Source organism: Anguilla anguilla, chromosome 3 (genome assembly GCF_013347855.1).
Source record: "Anguilla anguilla isolate fAngAng1 chromosome 3, fAngAng1.pri, whole genome shotgun sequence".
NCBI classification, from domain to species: domain Eukaryota; kingdom Metazoa; phylum Chordata; class Actinopteri; order Anguilliformes; family Anguillidae; genus Anguilla; species Anguilla anguilla.
Window position 1 is genome coordinate 23203132 of NC_049203.1, and position 17941 is coordinate 23221072.

The 17941-nt window shown below is 49.9% G+C and overlaps 1 protein-coding gene across 1 annotated transcript in view; it reads left to right on the forward strand.

Moving 5' to 3' along the window:
• LOC118224240 (TSC22 domain family protein 1-like) overlaps nucleotides 1–17941 on the forward strand; it is a 48715-nt gene continuing 30774 nt past the window's right edge. The window contains exon 1 of the mRNA XM_035411539.1: nucleotides 1–3045. Coding sequence (XP_035267430.1) covers nucleotides 689–3045 — 2357 coding nt within the window. The 5' untranslated portion in view covers nucleotides 1–688. The remainder of the gene's footprint in view (nucleotides 3046–17941) is intronic.

A 17941-nucleotide genomic window follows, 5' to 3' on the forward strand; every position in this document is an offset into this window, starting at 1 on the left:
CGCCATGTTAGCAAGTCCTCCCCCTTCGGCTCGTCACTCAGTCGGAGAGAAATAGCTAACAAGCTAGCCAGCAACACTACAATAAGGTGGCCGGTGAAAGGTCCCGTGAGAGGTATCTAGAAAACATTGGATTAAAAACAAAGTATCGAGGAATGGATTAATCACTTGGTGTCAAAATCGAATGGGAGATATTCTACCGAGAGAAACTGTTCATCGGCCTGGGATTGTTTCATTTCGTGAAGATAAGAATTTTCAAATAATGCGACTCAATGCCTGGCAGTGATGGAGGTGATCTGTCGGCGTACTGGTGAACGTATTGTATTATCTGACTGTATCATTGTCATGAGAATATATTGAAATATTTATATATAGATATATAAATAATACATGAAAAGAAATGTCGAACTGCGTTTAAGAGCACCCATAACATCAAGCACCGGGATAGCTGTATAACGAGCCAGCTAACGTTAGCTAGCATTACAGGCTCACAGACGCCTCGCTTAGCATAAGCCTGCTAGCAAGCTATTTCAGAGGGGAAACATTGAATTAAAATTTATGGCATTTTGGGGCTGTTATTAGTTGTTGCGCGAAGTTTTTCTGTCGAGCCTATAATTGCCAGTGCGATTATAACGTTAGTTTCTATCAGAATTTGCGACCCTGTCACTAACTGCCCGTGGAATTTTACAAAATGCATCATTCGGAATCTGCAGGAGACTCCGCAAGCATTAGGAAGATGGCGCACCCGGCAATATTTCCAAGACGGGGTAGTAACACCGGTAGCAGTAGTGCCTCTGCGTTGACAACAGCGGCTAGTGCGAGCGTTAGCAATAATATCATTCCGACTGACGATTACCAGTCGCCTTTGGTGATACAGCCTCCACCCCCGGCTGGTTCGTCGTCCCCTGGGCCACAGCATCACCCGCAAAGCCTTAACCTCCTCTCCCAATCCCAGCTGCACTCCCAAACTCTCCAGGCCGGGGCACAGGTGAAAAAGAAAAGCGGTTTTCAGATCACGAGCGTTACGCCGGCCCAGATTTCCGTCAGCACCAACAACAGCATTACGGAAGACACCGAGAGCTGCGACGACTTGGACGAGTCCCACACCGAGGATCTGTCTTCCTCTGAGATCCTGGACGTGTCCCTGTCTCGCGCTACTGACATGGGGGGGCCAGGGAGAAGCTCCTCTGAAGAAACTCTGAACAACTTTCATGAGGCTGAGTCGCCAGGTGTCCTGTCTCCCAACCAGCCCCCTCACCCACTCTCACATGGGTCTCAGCACGGGCCCATGGTGAACGGAACTGCGCATCATCTCCCCCACCAGCAACATAGCCATAGCCACCACCCCAACCTTGGACATCACCGCCAAGTGCCCCCTTCCCAGCCAACCTCTGGCTTGCCAGTAGGGGGTGGTGTTTCCGTTGCTGGCGCCTCCTCCTCAGGGGCTTTGTCCGGCATTGCTCAGAAGTTGCCTGCAAGTTTGGTGGCCGCTGCGGAGAACACGCACGTCAGTAAACCTGCCACGTTGCCTCAGCCTGTTCCTGCATCGTCCTCAGGTACAGGAGCACCCTCTATGCCTGCGGTATCAGCATTTAACATGGTCAATCCCTCCATTAGCAACGTTAGTGATGTGAATATGTTGAGGTCGTCTGGCAGGAGCCTTTCCGCCGGTCTGCTGAATGCCAGAAGCGGTAGCGCCGGAATGGATAGCGGCGGTCTGAACGCAAGCTTGATACAGCAGCAAAGCGGGACACAGGCCATGGCAGCGGCCAGCGGCGGTTCCCCTGGCGTGATGAGGCCCGGGGTAGGCGGAGTCGCTCCGCCCCCTGCCGTAACTTCTGCTCCACCACAACAGCCTCCTGCCCCCGCCCCCAACCCTGCCCCCGCCCCCGCCTCCGCCCCCGCTCCTGCCTCCACCAGCTCCCGCTTCAGGGTGGTGAAGCTGGACTCCAACTCTGAGCCATTTAAGAAGGGTCGCTGGACCTGCGCCGAGTACTATGACAAGGAGGCCCCGCCCCCAGAGGGCGTGGCTCCCGCCCACAGGGCGGTGGAAAGCCTCAGGCAGCCGGTAGCCGAGGGGGGGAGCGGGGCGTCCTCGGAGCGCGAGAGTGTGGGCGGGAGCTCCGTCGCCCTGCCCGGTCACCACGGCAACAACGCGGAAGCCCAGCAGCCCTTTCAGCCACCCGCAGGCATGCAGAACCCCCTCCAGGGCGCGTCCCGGGCCCACGTCGGTCAGGACGCCGGGCCCCCGAAACCGGCAGCGACCCAGCCCGTCCAGTCCGCCCTGGGCTTGGCGCAGCACCAGCAGGCCCTCGTCCACCAGGGAGCCCAGCAGCCGGCTCTGGCGCCCCAGCAGCAGCTCTCATACGCCCCAGGGGGTCAGTCCGCCCAAACGGGCTACCCCACCTCCGCCCAGCAGCCGCCGGTGGGGGCCACCCAAATGGCGCCCGCCCACGCCGCAGCGACCGCACAGCACCAGCCAGTCACTCAGGCCGGGGTCAGAGCGCCGCACCCGCACCCGCCACCCCACTCGGCGGGCGGGGCCACCCTTCCATCTACGGCCAGCCAGCCGGTGGTCAGCGCGCCCTCCTCCGTGCCTCAGACCCTCCCCCAGGGTCATCAGCAGCCGGCCCCTCACGCCCAGGCCCCCAACGCGACCCAGCCCCGCCCGGCTCCGGTTCCCACCGAGCAGCAGCTCCCGCCCAGGACTCAGTGCCCAGGGAGCCAGCCCCCTCCCTCCGCCACTGCCACCGCCGCCGCCGCCGCCGCCCTCAGCCACGCCGCGCCAGCCGGCCTCCGGCTGGAACGCAAGCCCAGCCCGGCCCTGCCCTCGCAGCTCACCTCCACGCAGCTGGAGGACGCCCGGCGCTTCCTCTTCCACCACCAGTCCCTGCTCTCCCTGCCCAAGTTCGGGGCCGGGGAATGTGCCTCAGGAGCCGGCTCCGCCCCGGGCCTGGAGGACGGCGCCGGCGCCGGGGCCAGTGCCTTACCCGCCGGGGCCGGCCTGTTCCCCCTGAAGACTCTGCCCGTGGACGGGGAGGAGGACAGGTGAGAGCCCGCGTCATGGTTACGCCGTTAGCCTGCCGCTAACGGCGCAGATTCTGCAGGCTGGCCAGATACTCCTCTCCCGTTTTTCCTTCTTTTGGTCCTCTTTCGGTTTTTTATCTGCAGGAGTTTGCGGTTGGGGATTCCAGTGCTATCTCACAGTACAAAGCATCCCCTGCCACAGCATTGCTCTTAGTCATGCTCCTTCGTGGATATTCCTGAGACATCAAATTGGAATGTTTTGGCCTCACAAAAGAGACAGAACTTTCACTGTTGAGAATACGGAGATGAGTGTCTGGCTGCTCTACACAATCTGTGCCAACAGGAAACACTGTCTGTTCTAGAAAGCACGTGAGGTCACTTAAAAGCATAAGGATCTTTAGCATACCGCTACATTAGTAAGGTAGCGACAGCTATACTTTGCGTGCCTGCCTCTCTCCGCCACTCCCACAGGTGATTGGACCCCTCTCAGTAATTCTGCTGGTTTTAGCCCACCGCCGTCACGCGTGGCCTCCAATTCAGGTGTTTAAAAAGGCCCTGATTCAGGGTCTTTCTGTCGAGGATAGATCCTAAATATAAAGTTGCTTGCTCAGCCTTCTTTAAGGGAAACATTTATATCAAATTACAGCTCTTGTCACACAGATGGCAGGCTGAGAAGCGACTGCTTAAGTGGGTTGTGGAATTCACTTTCATTTTTTTTCCTCCTCCTGATCATGTTACGGAGGCAGCGTCTTGAAACCGCGTTCTGCGTGATAAATGGTTTGCCTGCAGAAAGCTGCCTTTAAGGTCTGGCGGTTCTTATAGATGTGTTGGGCTGCCTGGCAACATGTAGTCGATAGGCCGAGTATGTTTTTATCGAATGCAGACCTTAATGGCTGGAATGACCTTGCGCCCCCCAGCCCCCCTCCCCCCCCCCCCCCGCCCCCCTTCCTCAGGCGCTATTGATTTTTTGCGATGTCACGGTGCACGGCCGCCGGCGTACCCGGCGGTTCGGCAGGTTGCTAGGCTCCCGGCGGCGCTCGGGGTCTGTTTGGGCTCGGGCGATCCCGGTCACCGTGGCAGCGGCGGGTGATTGACGGCGGGCCGGAGAGCCCGGCGCTCGCGGGGTCTGAGCAGGCCGCGGCCGTCCTCCTCGCGGCAACGGCGCTGGTCTCCACGCGGCCCCCGCCCCCTCCCCCCTTAATCCCGGCCGACCATGTGATCAACACGTTGCCTTAGTAACCAGGCATTCAGCATGTTAAGACAGTGGTTCTCAAAGTTCCAGAGCCCACAGAACCACTCAGTGAGAGAATACATTTACTGTGGCCCACACCTTATGAAAATGTAGTCTGGAACAGTTAAAATGTGGAACATTTTATAAGTTTAAAAAGTTTTGAAATGTGCGTTTTTCTTGAAACAAAAAACAAAAAAAGCTGCATTTACACGTAAACATTGCGGTCTATGTATTGTAACATATGCAGTGTTGACAGGTGTGACTGTCAGCAGAAAGTGCTTTGCATGCAGTTTGCGTACAGTAAAGTCATTTTTCATGCGTCAACTACTCTTCCACCTCAACCTCTCCCGTGGCGCATGGTTTTGGGACCGCTGTGTTGAGTCTAGTGGGGATTAGTATCACGGGTTGTGCAATATTAGACGGACAGAGCAGTTATCTGTACTTAATATTTAATCTGTGCTCTGTTGGTTGTGAGGATGTTTTTTTTTTTTTTTCGCCTTGGTGTATTCTTAGTGCATTTCTTCAAGCATGCATACTGTGACATCATGCAACACACAACTGCTTGCACGTTAATCACAGGTCATGGGGACAAATGCTTCATGCGAACAAGCACTCTGCCGTCTCCGACACGCATGCACATGTATGAGAGGCTGCGCTAGCACTAGCTGTTCAAAATTTGCAGAAACATTGGAAGTGCAGGCCACGAAAGCTTCTGCATCTCGAACGCGTTTTATGCAAACCGACGGTTAATAATCAAGACTTTAGTGTACGTTGTGTGCATCAGGCCACCCACACACAGTTTGTAAGCAGTTGGAAAAGGCTAAAGATAGGAGTTTTGTACCTGTAATTTCCATAATGCTTCTGTGGTTTGCTGCAGCTGGATTGCATCCAGAGCAAAACCGAAATTAGATGGTTTCTCAGTGACTCAAAAGGTGAGTCATTGGCAGGGAGAAAGGTTTTGCATCGCATGTTGTATTAGTATTAAGTACTTGTAACAGACTTCAAAAAGATGGAAATGAAGTGTCTGACAGTGACCTCTTAATTGTTCCTCTTTTTTTTTTTTCATGTAGCCTACAGTTTGGAACCTGCGTTTATGGCAGGTGCGAGAAGTTGGCTTGAAGTAATGACGAACTGTTGACTTGAGTAATGGCTCGGTTTGCTTTTTATGGTTTACCGCTTTGATACCGCGTCCTTCCCTGTTTTTGCTGGCACCTGTTGCTGAAGGACTGCGATGACTAATAGCCTAGCTTGAGAGCGTTAAGACTGTAGCCCGGACGTCGACGCAATTTGCCATTTTAATCTGTTTTAATGCTCGTTTTGAGGTTAGCGCCGTAGGAATTTTAATGGTTTTTGTTGCCACGATAAAGAGGTAGTTCACTTTTTCAGCATTGGGTTTTGATTGGCTCAGAAGGATTTTGTGCGCGAATAGGACATTTTGGATATTTGGTGAAGTTTCTGACGGCCTGCTTTACAATGGCAGCCATAGGGCATTCGGTGTCTGTGGGCTAAAGCGGGTAGGATGCTGCTAGCAACACCAAAGCGGCTCGTACGATGTCAGAAGTGAACTGTCCCTTTAACAATGCATATTTTCCTCTTATCTCCTTCCTTTTCCTATCTGCATCCAGTGTTTAATCTCATCTGTACCTTTACCCACAATCCCATGCTTCAGAGCGTACCCAGGTCAGTATCGTTTTGCGGAGGTGCTCCTCAAGAGGAAACGCTAAACCGCTAGAGAAGGAGAACGAGAGCGAGTGAGTTCTTGGAAACTTTCATGGCTGACCCTCGCATGCTGTAAACTGGGGTCCCCCTGGGTCTCAGAACCGCCAGCTCCTGTCTGATGCAGTTTTGATATATGAACTCGGTTCCCTTGTGAATTAACGTCGAAACTGCCGTGTCCATTGGAGTTTTAGACTAAATGGTTACCAGCAATGCTATCACAGTGCTGGTATTCCTTAATCGAAAGCACTAATTCCCACACACGTTGAGCCCATATCATATTGAATATGCAAAGGCCTGATGTGGCTATGGTGGCACGAAGCCTATGGGCTGCTCACCAAGAGAGCTACTGAGAAGTTTCCCAGAGCGAGGAATGTTTGGTTTTATCTGTGAAAAGTAGACGTTTTTGTATTGCGGCCATTAGCTTTCAGTCAGCAATTCTGGAGAAAGTTGGGCCCACGCAACCATGATTTCTGGCTGCCTGTTTAAAATTACGTTAAGAAACTGTTGATGCACTTTGTGGATTAAAGGGGCAGTTCACCCAAAAATGAAATGAAGGTGTGTCTCTACTTACCCAAAGTAGGCTAGTATCTGTCTATTCAGATAGATTGTTTAGCTGTGACGTGTTTTTCTAGATATTTACCGCAGCTCACCCTAATAAAACTCAAATTTTGCATCCATATTTGTGTGTTTTACAAATCTGTAAATGGATTCTAAAATCTGTGAATGGTTTCACAAATCTGCAGAATGGATTCACAAATCTGTAAATGGTTTCACAAATCTGTAGAATGGATTCATCCATTCTCTAACTGCATAGTCCAGATCAGGGTCGTGGTGGCAAAAGGACAAGTAGAGCAGCCCAGACATCTCTCTCCTGAGCGATCCCAGGCCAGCCTTTAGATGTAATAAGTCTGTAGAGTGGATTCAGGGTGAGCTGCAGTAAATATCTAGAAAACTTGTCACATTTGTGTGACACTATCTGGATGGACAGATACTGCTCAGAGTAAGTAGAAACACACCGGAATTTCATCTTTGGGTGAACTGCCCCTTTAAACATTATGTGATAACTAGTAGGCTAATGCTCTAAATGTGTGAACTGAAAAACAGCCAAGCCTGACGAGTCTAGCACACGTTCCTTATTTTCCCTTATGCCATACAGTGTCACCTAGGTGGGTTTACATGCATCCCACACTGCTTCTGTAAACAGTGTGGGACCAGACCCAAGGTGGCTTTGATAACTGCCATGGAAGCTGCCCCCCCCCGCCATTTGAACTACGGAAAACACATGCTCCACACCACAAAGAAAGGGCACTTGCGGTGAGGTTCCCCTTCAAACGGGCATTTTAAGAGACGACAGAGCGGACTCCTGCGCGAGATCCGTCCCAGCGTTCCTTTCCTAACGGGGGCGAGCGGCACGGCTAATGTTTCCCTTGTGTCAGTGGTCAGGCCCCGCGGGGCCGCGTGGGGACTTTCCGTCAGGCGATTTGAGCACATCAGTCGCAGCTCAGAAGCGAAAAGAGCAAACTCGACGATAACAGGACTCGAGTAAGCCGAACGCTTTGATTCTTGGCGGTTATAAATAAAGATAAAAAAACTCAAATTTTGCCAGCTCGTAAAGAGTTAAAGTTTCTCAGTGAATCCTGGTTGTTGCACACGAGCCAAACTAGCGCGGTAGAAACGCCATAACCTTTTTACCTTTTTTTCTTTTTTTTTTGTTTAAACCCCTCCTCTCTAATGGTCTGAGGTCGGGCTGATTGGCAGGGCCATATGGGAAGATGATTATCTCATGTTTGCTTTTTTTCTGAATGTAATCTGCTCCAGGCAGCTTTCGGGAGATGCGCATGTGAGCCTCCGTGAATCGCTCTTTGTGTGGAGATCAAGTAGATTATCCCTCCAATTAAGCGGCCCCTATGGAACGGGAAGGGTGGGGGTGCGGTGGGGTGGGGGGTTTGGAGGAAAACGCTCTGCCCCGGGTTCGAAACCACAGCCCACGACGAGTCGACGCAGCGCAGCTGGATCCCATGTTCGCCTCTTTGTAAACCTTGATTAAACAAACTCGGCTCTTGAGACGGGTCGCCGCGGGGCGGTGCTCAAACGCGCCGCCTCCTCCATGTTTGTAGTTTTTTTCGCCCTAATTTAATATGGAGCGCTTTTACAAACGTCCTCACAAACAGCCGCTCTTTGAAAACCCCCCGCTTAATGGGAAGCTCTTGGTATGAGGATCCCAGGAGTCCGTCTCCCAGGAGTCAGTGATGTCATTTGTATCATGTTCTTCTGTTTGTGAGAGTTAACTGTACAGTACAAGGAACAAGGTCCCCGTAGCTGCCAAGAGGTTGCCTGTTTGACAAAAACCCCCACGTGACTTCACCTGTTTTTTGGAGAGTGACGCATTTTACCCCCACCTCGATCACCGCTTCAGGGTTGTGTCTTTTTCTTGTTGCGGTTTATATCTCGTGGTCGAATCTCCTCAGTGTGTTCTTTTTGACCTGTTACGGTCGGATCATGGAAAGCGAGAGTGCTGAGTGTGAACCCGTTCTTTGGTGAGGGCTGGCGTAGTTAAGCCTGCGCATTAGGGAGAGAAATGGATTCAGATTTCAGAGAATCACAGCTCACCCCCCCCCCCCCCCCCCCCCCAACATAAATTTCTAGAGGGCCTCCAAGAGGTCAGGGGTGGCCCTGCCTGTAGTCTGCAAGTCTACATGAGATTGATCCATTCAGCGAACTCATTGCCCCTGGTTATGGAAACCATAATTTAATTTGTCGACCGCTGTCGTCTGCTCTCTCGGTTTTAATCTGAAGCGGGCTCAATGACCAGATGTGCAGATGTGCTGCAGTTATGCCCGACTGGTCGCCTTTCATACAGGCAATGTGTTGGTCAGAATGGAGGCAGTCCATTGAAGTGCAGAACCTGGGACAAGTGATAATATTCAGTGGTGTGTTTTTTCCCCCCTGATATTTCCGGTTCAATAATGACAATACTCATTTTCAGACCCAAAATGTTTCCAAGGTACTGGCCACTGGTACTTTGTTTTGTGTTTGAACATCCTGCTGTCAACTGTCAAAAAGCAAAATATTTTTTGATATAGCCTATGTACTTCTGAAATGCCCAAGTCCTCTGGGCTGGTTGGAGCCATTTAAGGTGTAAAAATCAGTATTTCCTAAACAGGAAATATCACATCCCTGCATATTTGGGGGGGTGGGGGGGTGGGGGTGGGGAGAGAAAATCACATATGACCCCAGAATTGCTGTTACATCATAGTCCATTTCTTAGAGGGCTGCGGCAGGTCTGCAAACATTTACCGACTCGCCGACTTCATTACCTCGATTGCAGAGGCTTGTGACCTCTCCCCGAATCCAAAGTGTGGGTAATAGAGAGAGCCGGAACGCCGCGAGACCCGCCATCCTTCTTCTGGAAGGGTTCCGCCGTGTTCCGAGGGGCGGTATCGATTTCGGCACTCCCCACGACAGCGACAATTTAAGAGCGCCGCTCGCACTTCCGGAGGGGAGCGCTCTGTTCCCCTCTCCGGAGTCGGGGGGCGGGAGGGGGGTGGGCGGGGCGGAGCCGAGCCAGTAGGAATTCGGGGTCTGGCCCCCTCGGGCCTGAGCGCTTTAGAATAATCCGCAGTCGACCGCGCACGCATTTTAACGACGTTCCCTTCGTCTTGCCGTCTTCGTGACCTCAGACATCCCCTACAGTTAACGCTCCCAGCCTGTTCCAATAGGCAGGGGTAGAGGAACCCACAATTCTATACAGCTGCTTCAAATACTGTCGAGTTTTTTTTACTGTATGAAAAGTGGCATCACGTGATTTTAGCCCACTGAACTGTATTCGTTTTCGGAGACTTTCATTATCGGTTGGATAACTTGCCAGCAGTGCTGTTTATCTATCGATTCCAGAGGTGTTCAGTGCCATTTTCCTTTCAGTCAACAGATCGTTTTGGGCACAAGGTGTGTGGGACCCTTCAGCCGGTAACTTAATGTGACACCTCTGTGATGAAACGCACCCTGAAACCAGCAGGCTCTGCAGAACTGGAGCTTGAGGACAGTGGTCTAGTATTTGCTGTAAGAGCCACTTTAGTTTAGGCCTCCCTTCCTCTGAGTCCATTAACATTAATATTTACGTTAAAGATCTACTAGGCATCTGGAGCGCAATCTTACTAGTAAATGAAGTGCACATGACTCTTCCGAGTCTTTCCACAATCCAGAAGATACTCTGTGGTATTTCGCGTGGAACGCTTCAGTGTTTTGGTTATTTGACTTTTATAATTTTACGGTCCTTCGGTCCGATAGGAGCGCATCCAAACGTGAATACCCTATTTGGAAATGCACGGATACCGTGTGCAGATATGTTTACCTCTTGCAGCTTACTGATGATAAACTTCATTCCTTGTTAATTTGTGGCAATCTCATGTTTCAAGAGCCACGAACGTTTAACATTCACATAGAAACGTGCTTGTTGGGTCCCTCTAAAATCATCTAGTTATGAAGGAGCAGCCTCATTCAAAGAAAACACTGTTAGTTACACTGTGATTTCTTGTTAGTAGTGTAATTTGCTTTTAATGCATTCGTTGACACATTGATGTGTTGATATGTGCATTTTTTAAGTAACAGATCTAGAAGCCATTTAAGTTACCAGAAACCACCTTTGCATCCACAGACTGCTGCTTACCTTTCAGTGTCCCTTGCCGATGGCGTATCTTTTATGGCATAGCAAGAGCGAACTTGATTTCAACTTCCATTTCTTGGTTAATACTGTTTTAGGTTTATGGCAAAATTTTTATGACATTAACTTGGCCTACAATTTGTGATGTTTTTTTTGAGAATTCAAGACTGGTAGCATGTTAGTAGTTCTTAACAATGGGCAAATATATTATTATTCTGTGTCTTTCAGAAAGCAGACATGGGGAAAAAAATGTTCTCACGAGATCCCATCTTTTTTGATTAGGCCATGGCTAAAAATGTTTGTAACAATGTTTCTAAATGTAACCATTCCATTTTCTCTTGTTTATACAGCTTGTATTGAAGCCACACTCCCTTATTTTCAGTCCGTATGTAGATACAGATCATTTTCTTGGTTGAGCAGATGCAGATAAAGTGTCGTCTCTGCACACTCCAGGTGCACTCAATCGTCAGAGGTTGCAGGTTTGAGCCAAAGGCGTGGCACTGCAATACAAAGTACTCGGACCTGAACCGGTTCAGTAAATATCCAGCTATATAAATGGGTTGAGTGTAAATACGCAGGCGATATGCAATCTCTGTAATTGTCTCTGTATAACGCATACATGCAGATCCGTATGTGGGAATGGGAACGTGCTGTGTTTTAGTTTTTTTCATTACTGCGACGGGGACTGCCATCTTAGACGGCGGCGTTGGCTGCGGGTAAACGTGCGCGGCGGTAAGTGGCTGGGATTAGCTTTGATTTTCGGCGGTTAATGTACAAAAGCCTCGCATTCCTGGCGTAATGGGAACTGGTTCACCCGCATTGCACTTCACTCTCTCTCTCCCTCTCTACTCGGGAATGCCATTACCGTTTTTTTTTTTTTGTTTGTTGATTGACAGTTGCCACAGAGGGGGGGGGGGGGGGAGGGGGGGGACGGGGGGGCTATAAAAATGAATGGCGTCTGTCCCCGTTAACCCTGGCCTGTTGTTGCCCATGACCGCTGTCCAGAACGGTCTACCCCCCCCGGCCACAGAACAATGGAAAACCGGCCTGGTCAGATCGAGTTGGCTGGCACGGTTCTCTGGGTAGTCGGGCGATACGTCTGTGAGTATGAACGGCTGTCTGACGGGTAATGCCGCGAATGCCCCGTGGAGTAATACAAATGAATCATCGGAGGCGTTCGCTTTGTGTGTTTTACCTGCTGAAATGCAAATAAAACCTGGAGAATGACCTACCTTCCAGAAGTTTCCCACAGTGTTTTTTTATTTTTGCTCACAAAACCCGCCGGGGATCACGAGGGGCTTTGGAACGACGCGCCTTTCTGGAACGGTCCTTAGCGCCGACGGCGCGATGTGGGCCGTGTAGCATTCTGAGCACGTTTCCTCCCGTGGAGACAATTAGCGAAAACGCTAAATGATCGCAGGCAGAACGCCCGCTGGGGTAAAATCCATTAGAGGCGCTAGCTGCAGTTTAGTAAACAGTTTATGCAGTTTGGCATAGCGTTTTAGCTGGACAGGTGGATTGTCGCTCGGAGGTTGCAGGTTTAGTTCCCAGGTGTGGCACTGCTGTCTTACCCTTGGGCGAGGTAGGCCTATGTGGTCTGGACCGCTTTGGAAACTGGTCAGCTGTAAACGTATGAAAGGATAGTGCTTAAGAAGCGCACCCGCTACGTGTTCAAATGCATGCAGTGTTCTGAACGCGTACCGCAGCGAATGCAGTGACGATGCTAACAGGCCTAGCCTACCTTCAGGCTCGCACGGGCAGTGCCTGTTTTAATCCTCAAACCTGGAAAGACGCTCCAATCGTCTTTCTCGCATTTGAAGGCTTTGTGGAAATGGCCTTCGATGTCGCGTTTCAGCGACAGTGAGTCGCCTGATTGGCCTGCTCTCGGTCATGCAGGAAACGTCTGGCACTCGCAGTCAATTTACAGTTTGAACAAAAAAAGGAGAAGCTGTCAGACTTTTTTAACTTGCACTTTGATGAGTGAAGCCATCCCCTCCCCTCTCATTACGAAGGGCTCTGAAAGTTCTGTCTCCCTGCCGTTGAAGTGCAGCCGTTAAAATGCCCAAGTCCTGGCCGCGTCCTGTAATATCAAGAGCTCTGTGTTACACGTTTGTCAAAAGATGCACATGTGTTCCTAAGTTGAAAAATCTAGGAGCACACCAGTGCGTCCAAATTAGTCAATGCACTCCTAAATTTTTTTTCCGGTTAGCATTCTGGCGAGTATAATTCCCGTGTCCTCTCCATTCACCGGCGCTTTGTATGACCGGCGATCTGCAGCGGACGGTATCTTCACCTCGGTCCATCTGATTCCACAGCGTTCCGGCTAGGGGAACCGGGCTTAGAACACTGACGTTGCGGGTTCGATTCCCTTTGTCGGCGGCCGCAATTACACCCTTCAAGAAGCGGCCCGATGCGAATTGCCTTGGTCGATGTCCAGCAGAGGAAATGGACTGTACGCAGTAAAAAATGTAATCTGTATAAATACGCTCCGGATGAGCGAAAGCGTGGGTAAAGTGTGAATTTGTGTGCAGGTGTGCGCGCTCGGTTTCGGACGGGGCCGTAAGTCCCGGGACCGGGTCCGGCGGCCTCGAGCGTGCGCCCGTGCGGCGCTCCTGCTCCGTTTAACAGACACAATGAGATCCCCCCTGCTCCCCCCCCGCCCCCCCCTGGCTCGCATCGCCAGGCCCTCTTGTGTGAAATGAGGTCAGCGTCCAGACAATGGCGGCTTCTGCACAAAAGTATTTTCCCCCCTTTCTTAAAGTGGCAAAGTCGCGATGGAGTGAACGCGAGTGGAATCGGCCTTCGGCTGTCCTGTCTAGGCCTGTTTTAATGGTATTTCCCATTCACGCAGCACAGGCCTGCTTTAATGAGATTTCCCATTCTCATAGCGCAGGCCTGCTTTAATGAGATTTCCCATTCACGCAGCACAGGCCTGCTTTAATGAGATTTTCCATTCACACAGCACAGGCCTGCTTTTATGATATTTCCCATTCACATTGCACAGGCCTGCTTTAACGATATTTCCCATTCATATTGCACTGGTCTGATTTAATGATATTTCCCATTCACACAGCACAGGCCTGCTTTAATGAGATTTCCCATTCACATAGCACAGGTCTGCTTTAATGGTATTTCCCATTCACACAGCACAGGCCTGCTTTAATGGTATTTCCCATTCACACAGCGCCCCTGTGTAACAGATCTATATTTGACTCTTTCTCATGCCATTTCTCAGATGACATCAGGGGTAATGAAATAGGGATAGAACTGTAGTGATGTCACCTTCCAAAATGGAGAAGAGTTGTACCAACCAGAGCAATAATGCTGACGGTGATTGGTTGATATGGCTCTGTGGACGAGGTATCCAGAAACAAGCATCATTAGCCCCATCATCCCCCCAATTAGCAGTGATGGTGTTCTATTGGTTGTTTCCTGTTGTTACCTGTGACAGGTGTAGCTCCTCAGTTTTCTGCCGGCAGTGTGACTCAGCTGTTCTCTGCATATTTTATTATGTCTGGTTGACATAATGACCGCTGCATCAGTAAGGTCTAAGGTGACCGGTGGGAGGGTTCCTCTGAGAACCACTGCGGGAGTAGGCAGAGCTGCCCGATTGGACGAGGCCTCCAAGGAATTTGTAGTAACCGGCGCACCTTTCGTTGTGTTCGTTCCCTCCTCTTTTTCGGCTTCCCGTGACGTGACTCACATCGGCGGGCTCGCAGGAATGCGTGCGCTCGCCACGGCACGCTCGCATCGACGCTCGGCCCCGCATTCGGCAGCGGTGACTCATCACCCAGCCGCCAGGCAGCAGCGTTCAGAGCCGCCGACAGTTAAAAAGGGAATGATGTAGGCTAAACCTCCTGGATCTGGACTCCCGTTTACAATTCCATGTCCTTTGCAGGCCAGCTGTCATGTAGCTACTTTACTGCAGGGCCACAGGCCAAAGGAAAACACAGGGCCGCGGGTATTGTCGTTTCCACTGAGCAAATTTCAGCAGGCGATTTAGACCATGGAAACGAGACATTGTGGGTTCCAATCAGTGACTTAAACTCGGAAGAACGGTGACCTATAAGGAGGTTCCACACGCCGGCCTCCACCCACTCGCTCGCTGTGTCTGTGGGAAAGGTTCAAGGCCGGGGGGAAATCTCCTGCCTCGCTGCTTCGATGCTTTGTATTTCACGGTTATTCCCCCAGTGTTTCAAGGTGTTTTTCATTGTTATTATTATGATTGCGCGAAAGGTCATCTTCACCGTTTGTAACGGACCGACAACGCTCAATTGGCACTGCTGGAATGGGTAATATCTTGAAGTACCAGTCCTGGTATGAAAAATAAAGTGTCTTATCTTGCGTTGTGCTGGAGTAGGCCTATATTCAGTCAGTAATTTTCCGGTGGTTGACAGTGGGAAACTGTGAAGATTAATGCATTGGTGCATGCTGTCGACCTGAATGTCCCAGTATTGTTCAAGAGCTAACAGTGTAGCATTTTGTATTTGTATTTTGATGCTGTGGATGTAGCAACATGTTACAATGCTATTGATGTCTATACAGGCATATAGGCTGACTAAGCTATGATTAATGATGATGTGTAAGTAATAGCCTATATAGCCTACCCCAGGTTAGCCATTTTCTGATGTAACAATTAATTGTGTAGAAAGGTGTTTCGTGTCCTGCCATTTTGGCAATCTGATCCCCTATCTGCTGCGATAAAGCTCCTGGACTTCCCCTTTCATTTCAGTTATGGTTTTATTGCTGTGGTATCATGCCCTTCCCATCATATTGTATTTGTTTATGGACGTTACTGATAGCACTGGGAAAGTGAGGTGTAATGAACACCGCGGTGGGCGGAGTTACCATCTGCTAGCCATTAAACAAACATTTAGATCTTGATTTCGAAGCATTGTGATTGGTTTATATAAGAGTCACTGAAAGAGCAAGATGTTAGCAACGCACACACACACAGAGTAGTTTACATACATATTTTTGCACAAACGTGTTATTAACTTAGTGTGGCATTAAAATGTTGCGATAGGATCAGTGCTGTGATAGGTAAAGTCCTGGACATGCCAATGTAGGTTAGTGATGAGAGACTGAGGTTTAGGCTAATAAATGCTATTATGCACAGCCCTACAGTGAGCTGTCAATCACTGGCTTGTTTGTACCAATCAAAAGATTTTGCCCTCCGCGACAGAACAAAACGATCGGTCCAATTCAGGAATTCACTGGCTGCAGAGTGGGTATTGACCTAGAATAGTCTTTGAAAAATTGAGCACAAAAAAAATTGAAATTAGAAAATAAAAACATTACAATGGGTGACATTCCTCTGTCTGTTTTGCTAACTCATTAGCTTGATGTCACACTATCAGGTCTTTCAAGATTCAATATTGATCTTACCTTCAGTAACTCTTTGTATACCTTAATAAAGTAGGCTATAGCCTACATTGAATATACTGAATATTTTGAATTTGCCACAAAATAGGCCTAATCCTTGCAAAGGTAAACTCATAGCTCAAAAAATCCTTGTATGTTATTTTTTTAATGCTTAAAACATCACAAAAACTCTGACGTACTGTCGATTTGTTGTGTCTGGTTTAGCTCTCTGTCAGATTCAATCACTGATGCTCCACTGCGGCTCTGTGAAGCTGTGTCACTGTCTGGTCACTGTCTCGCTGCTGGGCAGTACGGTCAGTCTGTTCCGGTCAGCTTTTTAGTTTTCTTTCTTTCTTTCTTTCTTTACAAAGGGGTAAATCATGCTGAGAGTCAAGCTCTCATTTACAGACGAGCCCTTTACAAAAGAGGATGTCGATAGTGAAATTACAGAACAATATAATATTTAAAAAATGTACGTTTTGTGTAAATAATGAATAATATACAGTAATCATGAGATCCATATTAAAAACAGGAACAGTCATAAAATAGAAGTACATGTAGTCTTGTTTTAAAATCCGAGGGAAACCAGTGACTGAAGCTTAAGGACGTTTTGGAAGCCGTTCTATTTCAAGGGCACGTAATCATTAAAAGCTGTTTTCTATAAAATCGGTATTAAAACCAGGTTTTTCACAGAAATGTGTCCTTTAGTTATCCAGGTTAGCCCAGTGGAATTGTACATTTCTGGTAAAGGGCTTTTATATGTTTTATTTTTATTTTTTTAAAACGGCCTAAAAAAAAAGTCACTGTACGGCTTTTTAAAAGTATGATTACGAACAACAAAAAAGAAAGCTAGGACAATGGCTCTTCCGTGGCGGTCTTTGTAAACGGTTTTCCAGCCAGACTCTTATTCTTTATTGTCCGTTGAAGCTCTCGCCGGGTGCCCGTGAGAGAGTAGAAAATCTACCGCGCGAGAAAGCGCTTTTCGCCTCCGGGTACGAAAGTAAATGAAATCGTTTTGTTCGATAGCTTTTACTTTCCGTGGTATTGAGCCTCCAGCTGCAGCAGGCCGATGCCGTGAGACGTCGGGCAGGCAGTCTTGGGTCTCGACTCGCACGGGCCTGCGTGGGATCTTCGGGGAGGGGTGAACTCCAGGATACGTTCGCCCCGAAGGATGAGGTCACTGTGGGGGAACGTGAGTGCGGCCGGATGCGAGTTACGATGAACGACGTGGGGAGGCTTCGCTAGAGACGAAGGCTAGCACGAAAACGTTAGCCTCGAGGGCGTCCGAGCCCCATTGGTCGGTGGATGTTTTCTGGAGGCAATGCTGCTGGATCAGCGGAGTTCACCTGGTAGGTGATGTTCGGACTCCGCCTCTCACTACAAATCCCAGAAACTCCAGTTCCGGGGGGGCCAAAATGGCACCAGTTCTTTGGTTTCCTTTCAGTCTGCAGCCAATTTGGCCCTTGGAAGGAACCCTATAGCCAATCAGTGGCTTCAATTAAGCGGTTACAGTGTAAGTACTGAATAGCACCAAAACCACCAGACGGCGCAGCCCTCCGGGACTGGATTTTGACGCGCGTGGCCCACAGAGATAACTCGAAACATCGGCGTTGGCGGGGAGCGAGGCGCGGTACACGCGCGGCCTTCCCCCGCCGTCGCCTGGCTGCGTCCGCTGGAACCCTTTTTGGGTTTTTTTTGCGCGTAGAACCGCCGGCTCAACGCAAAACTCAGCTGTGACGCATCAGGCCTGAAGCACTTCGTGACAGCAGCGCGTGATAGAACGTGGCTGACCCGGCCGGCCGTGATCTGGGCTCTGGCAGCGACCGCGAGCCCTCCTTCCTGCGGTGAGAAGTTCAGAGCGATCGGATCCCCCCCCCCGTATCCTTTCCTTCCGCTCGAGGGATTCCGGAGAGACGCCGTTGACGGGGGGGGGGGGGGGGGGG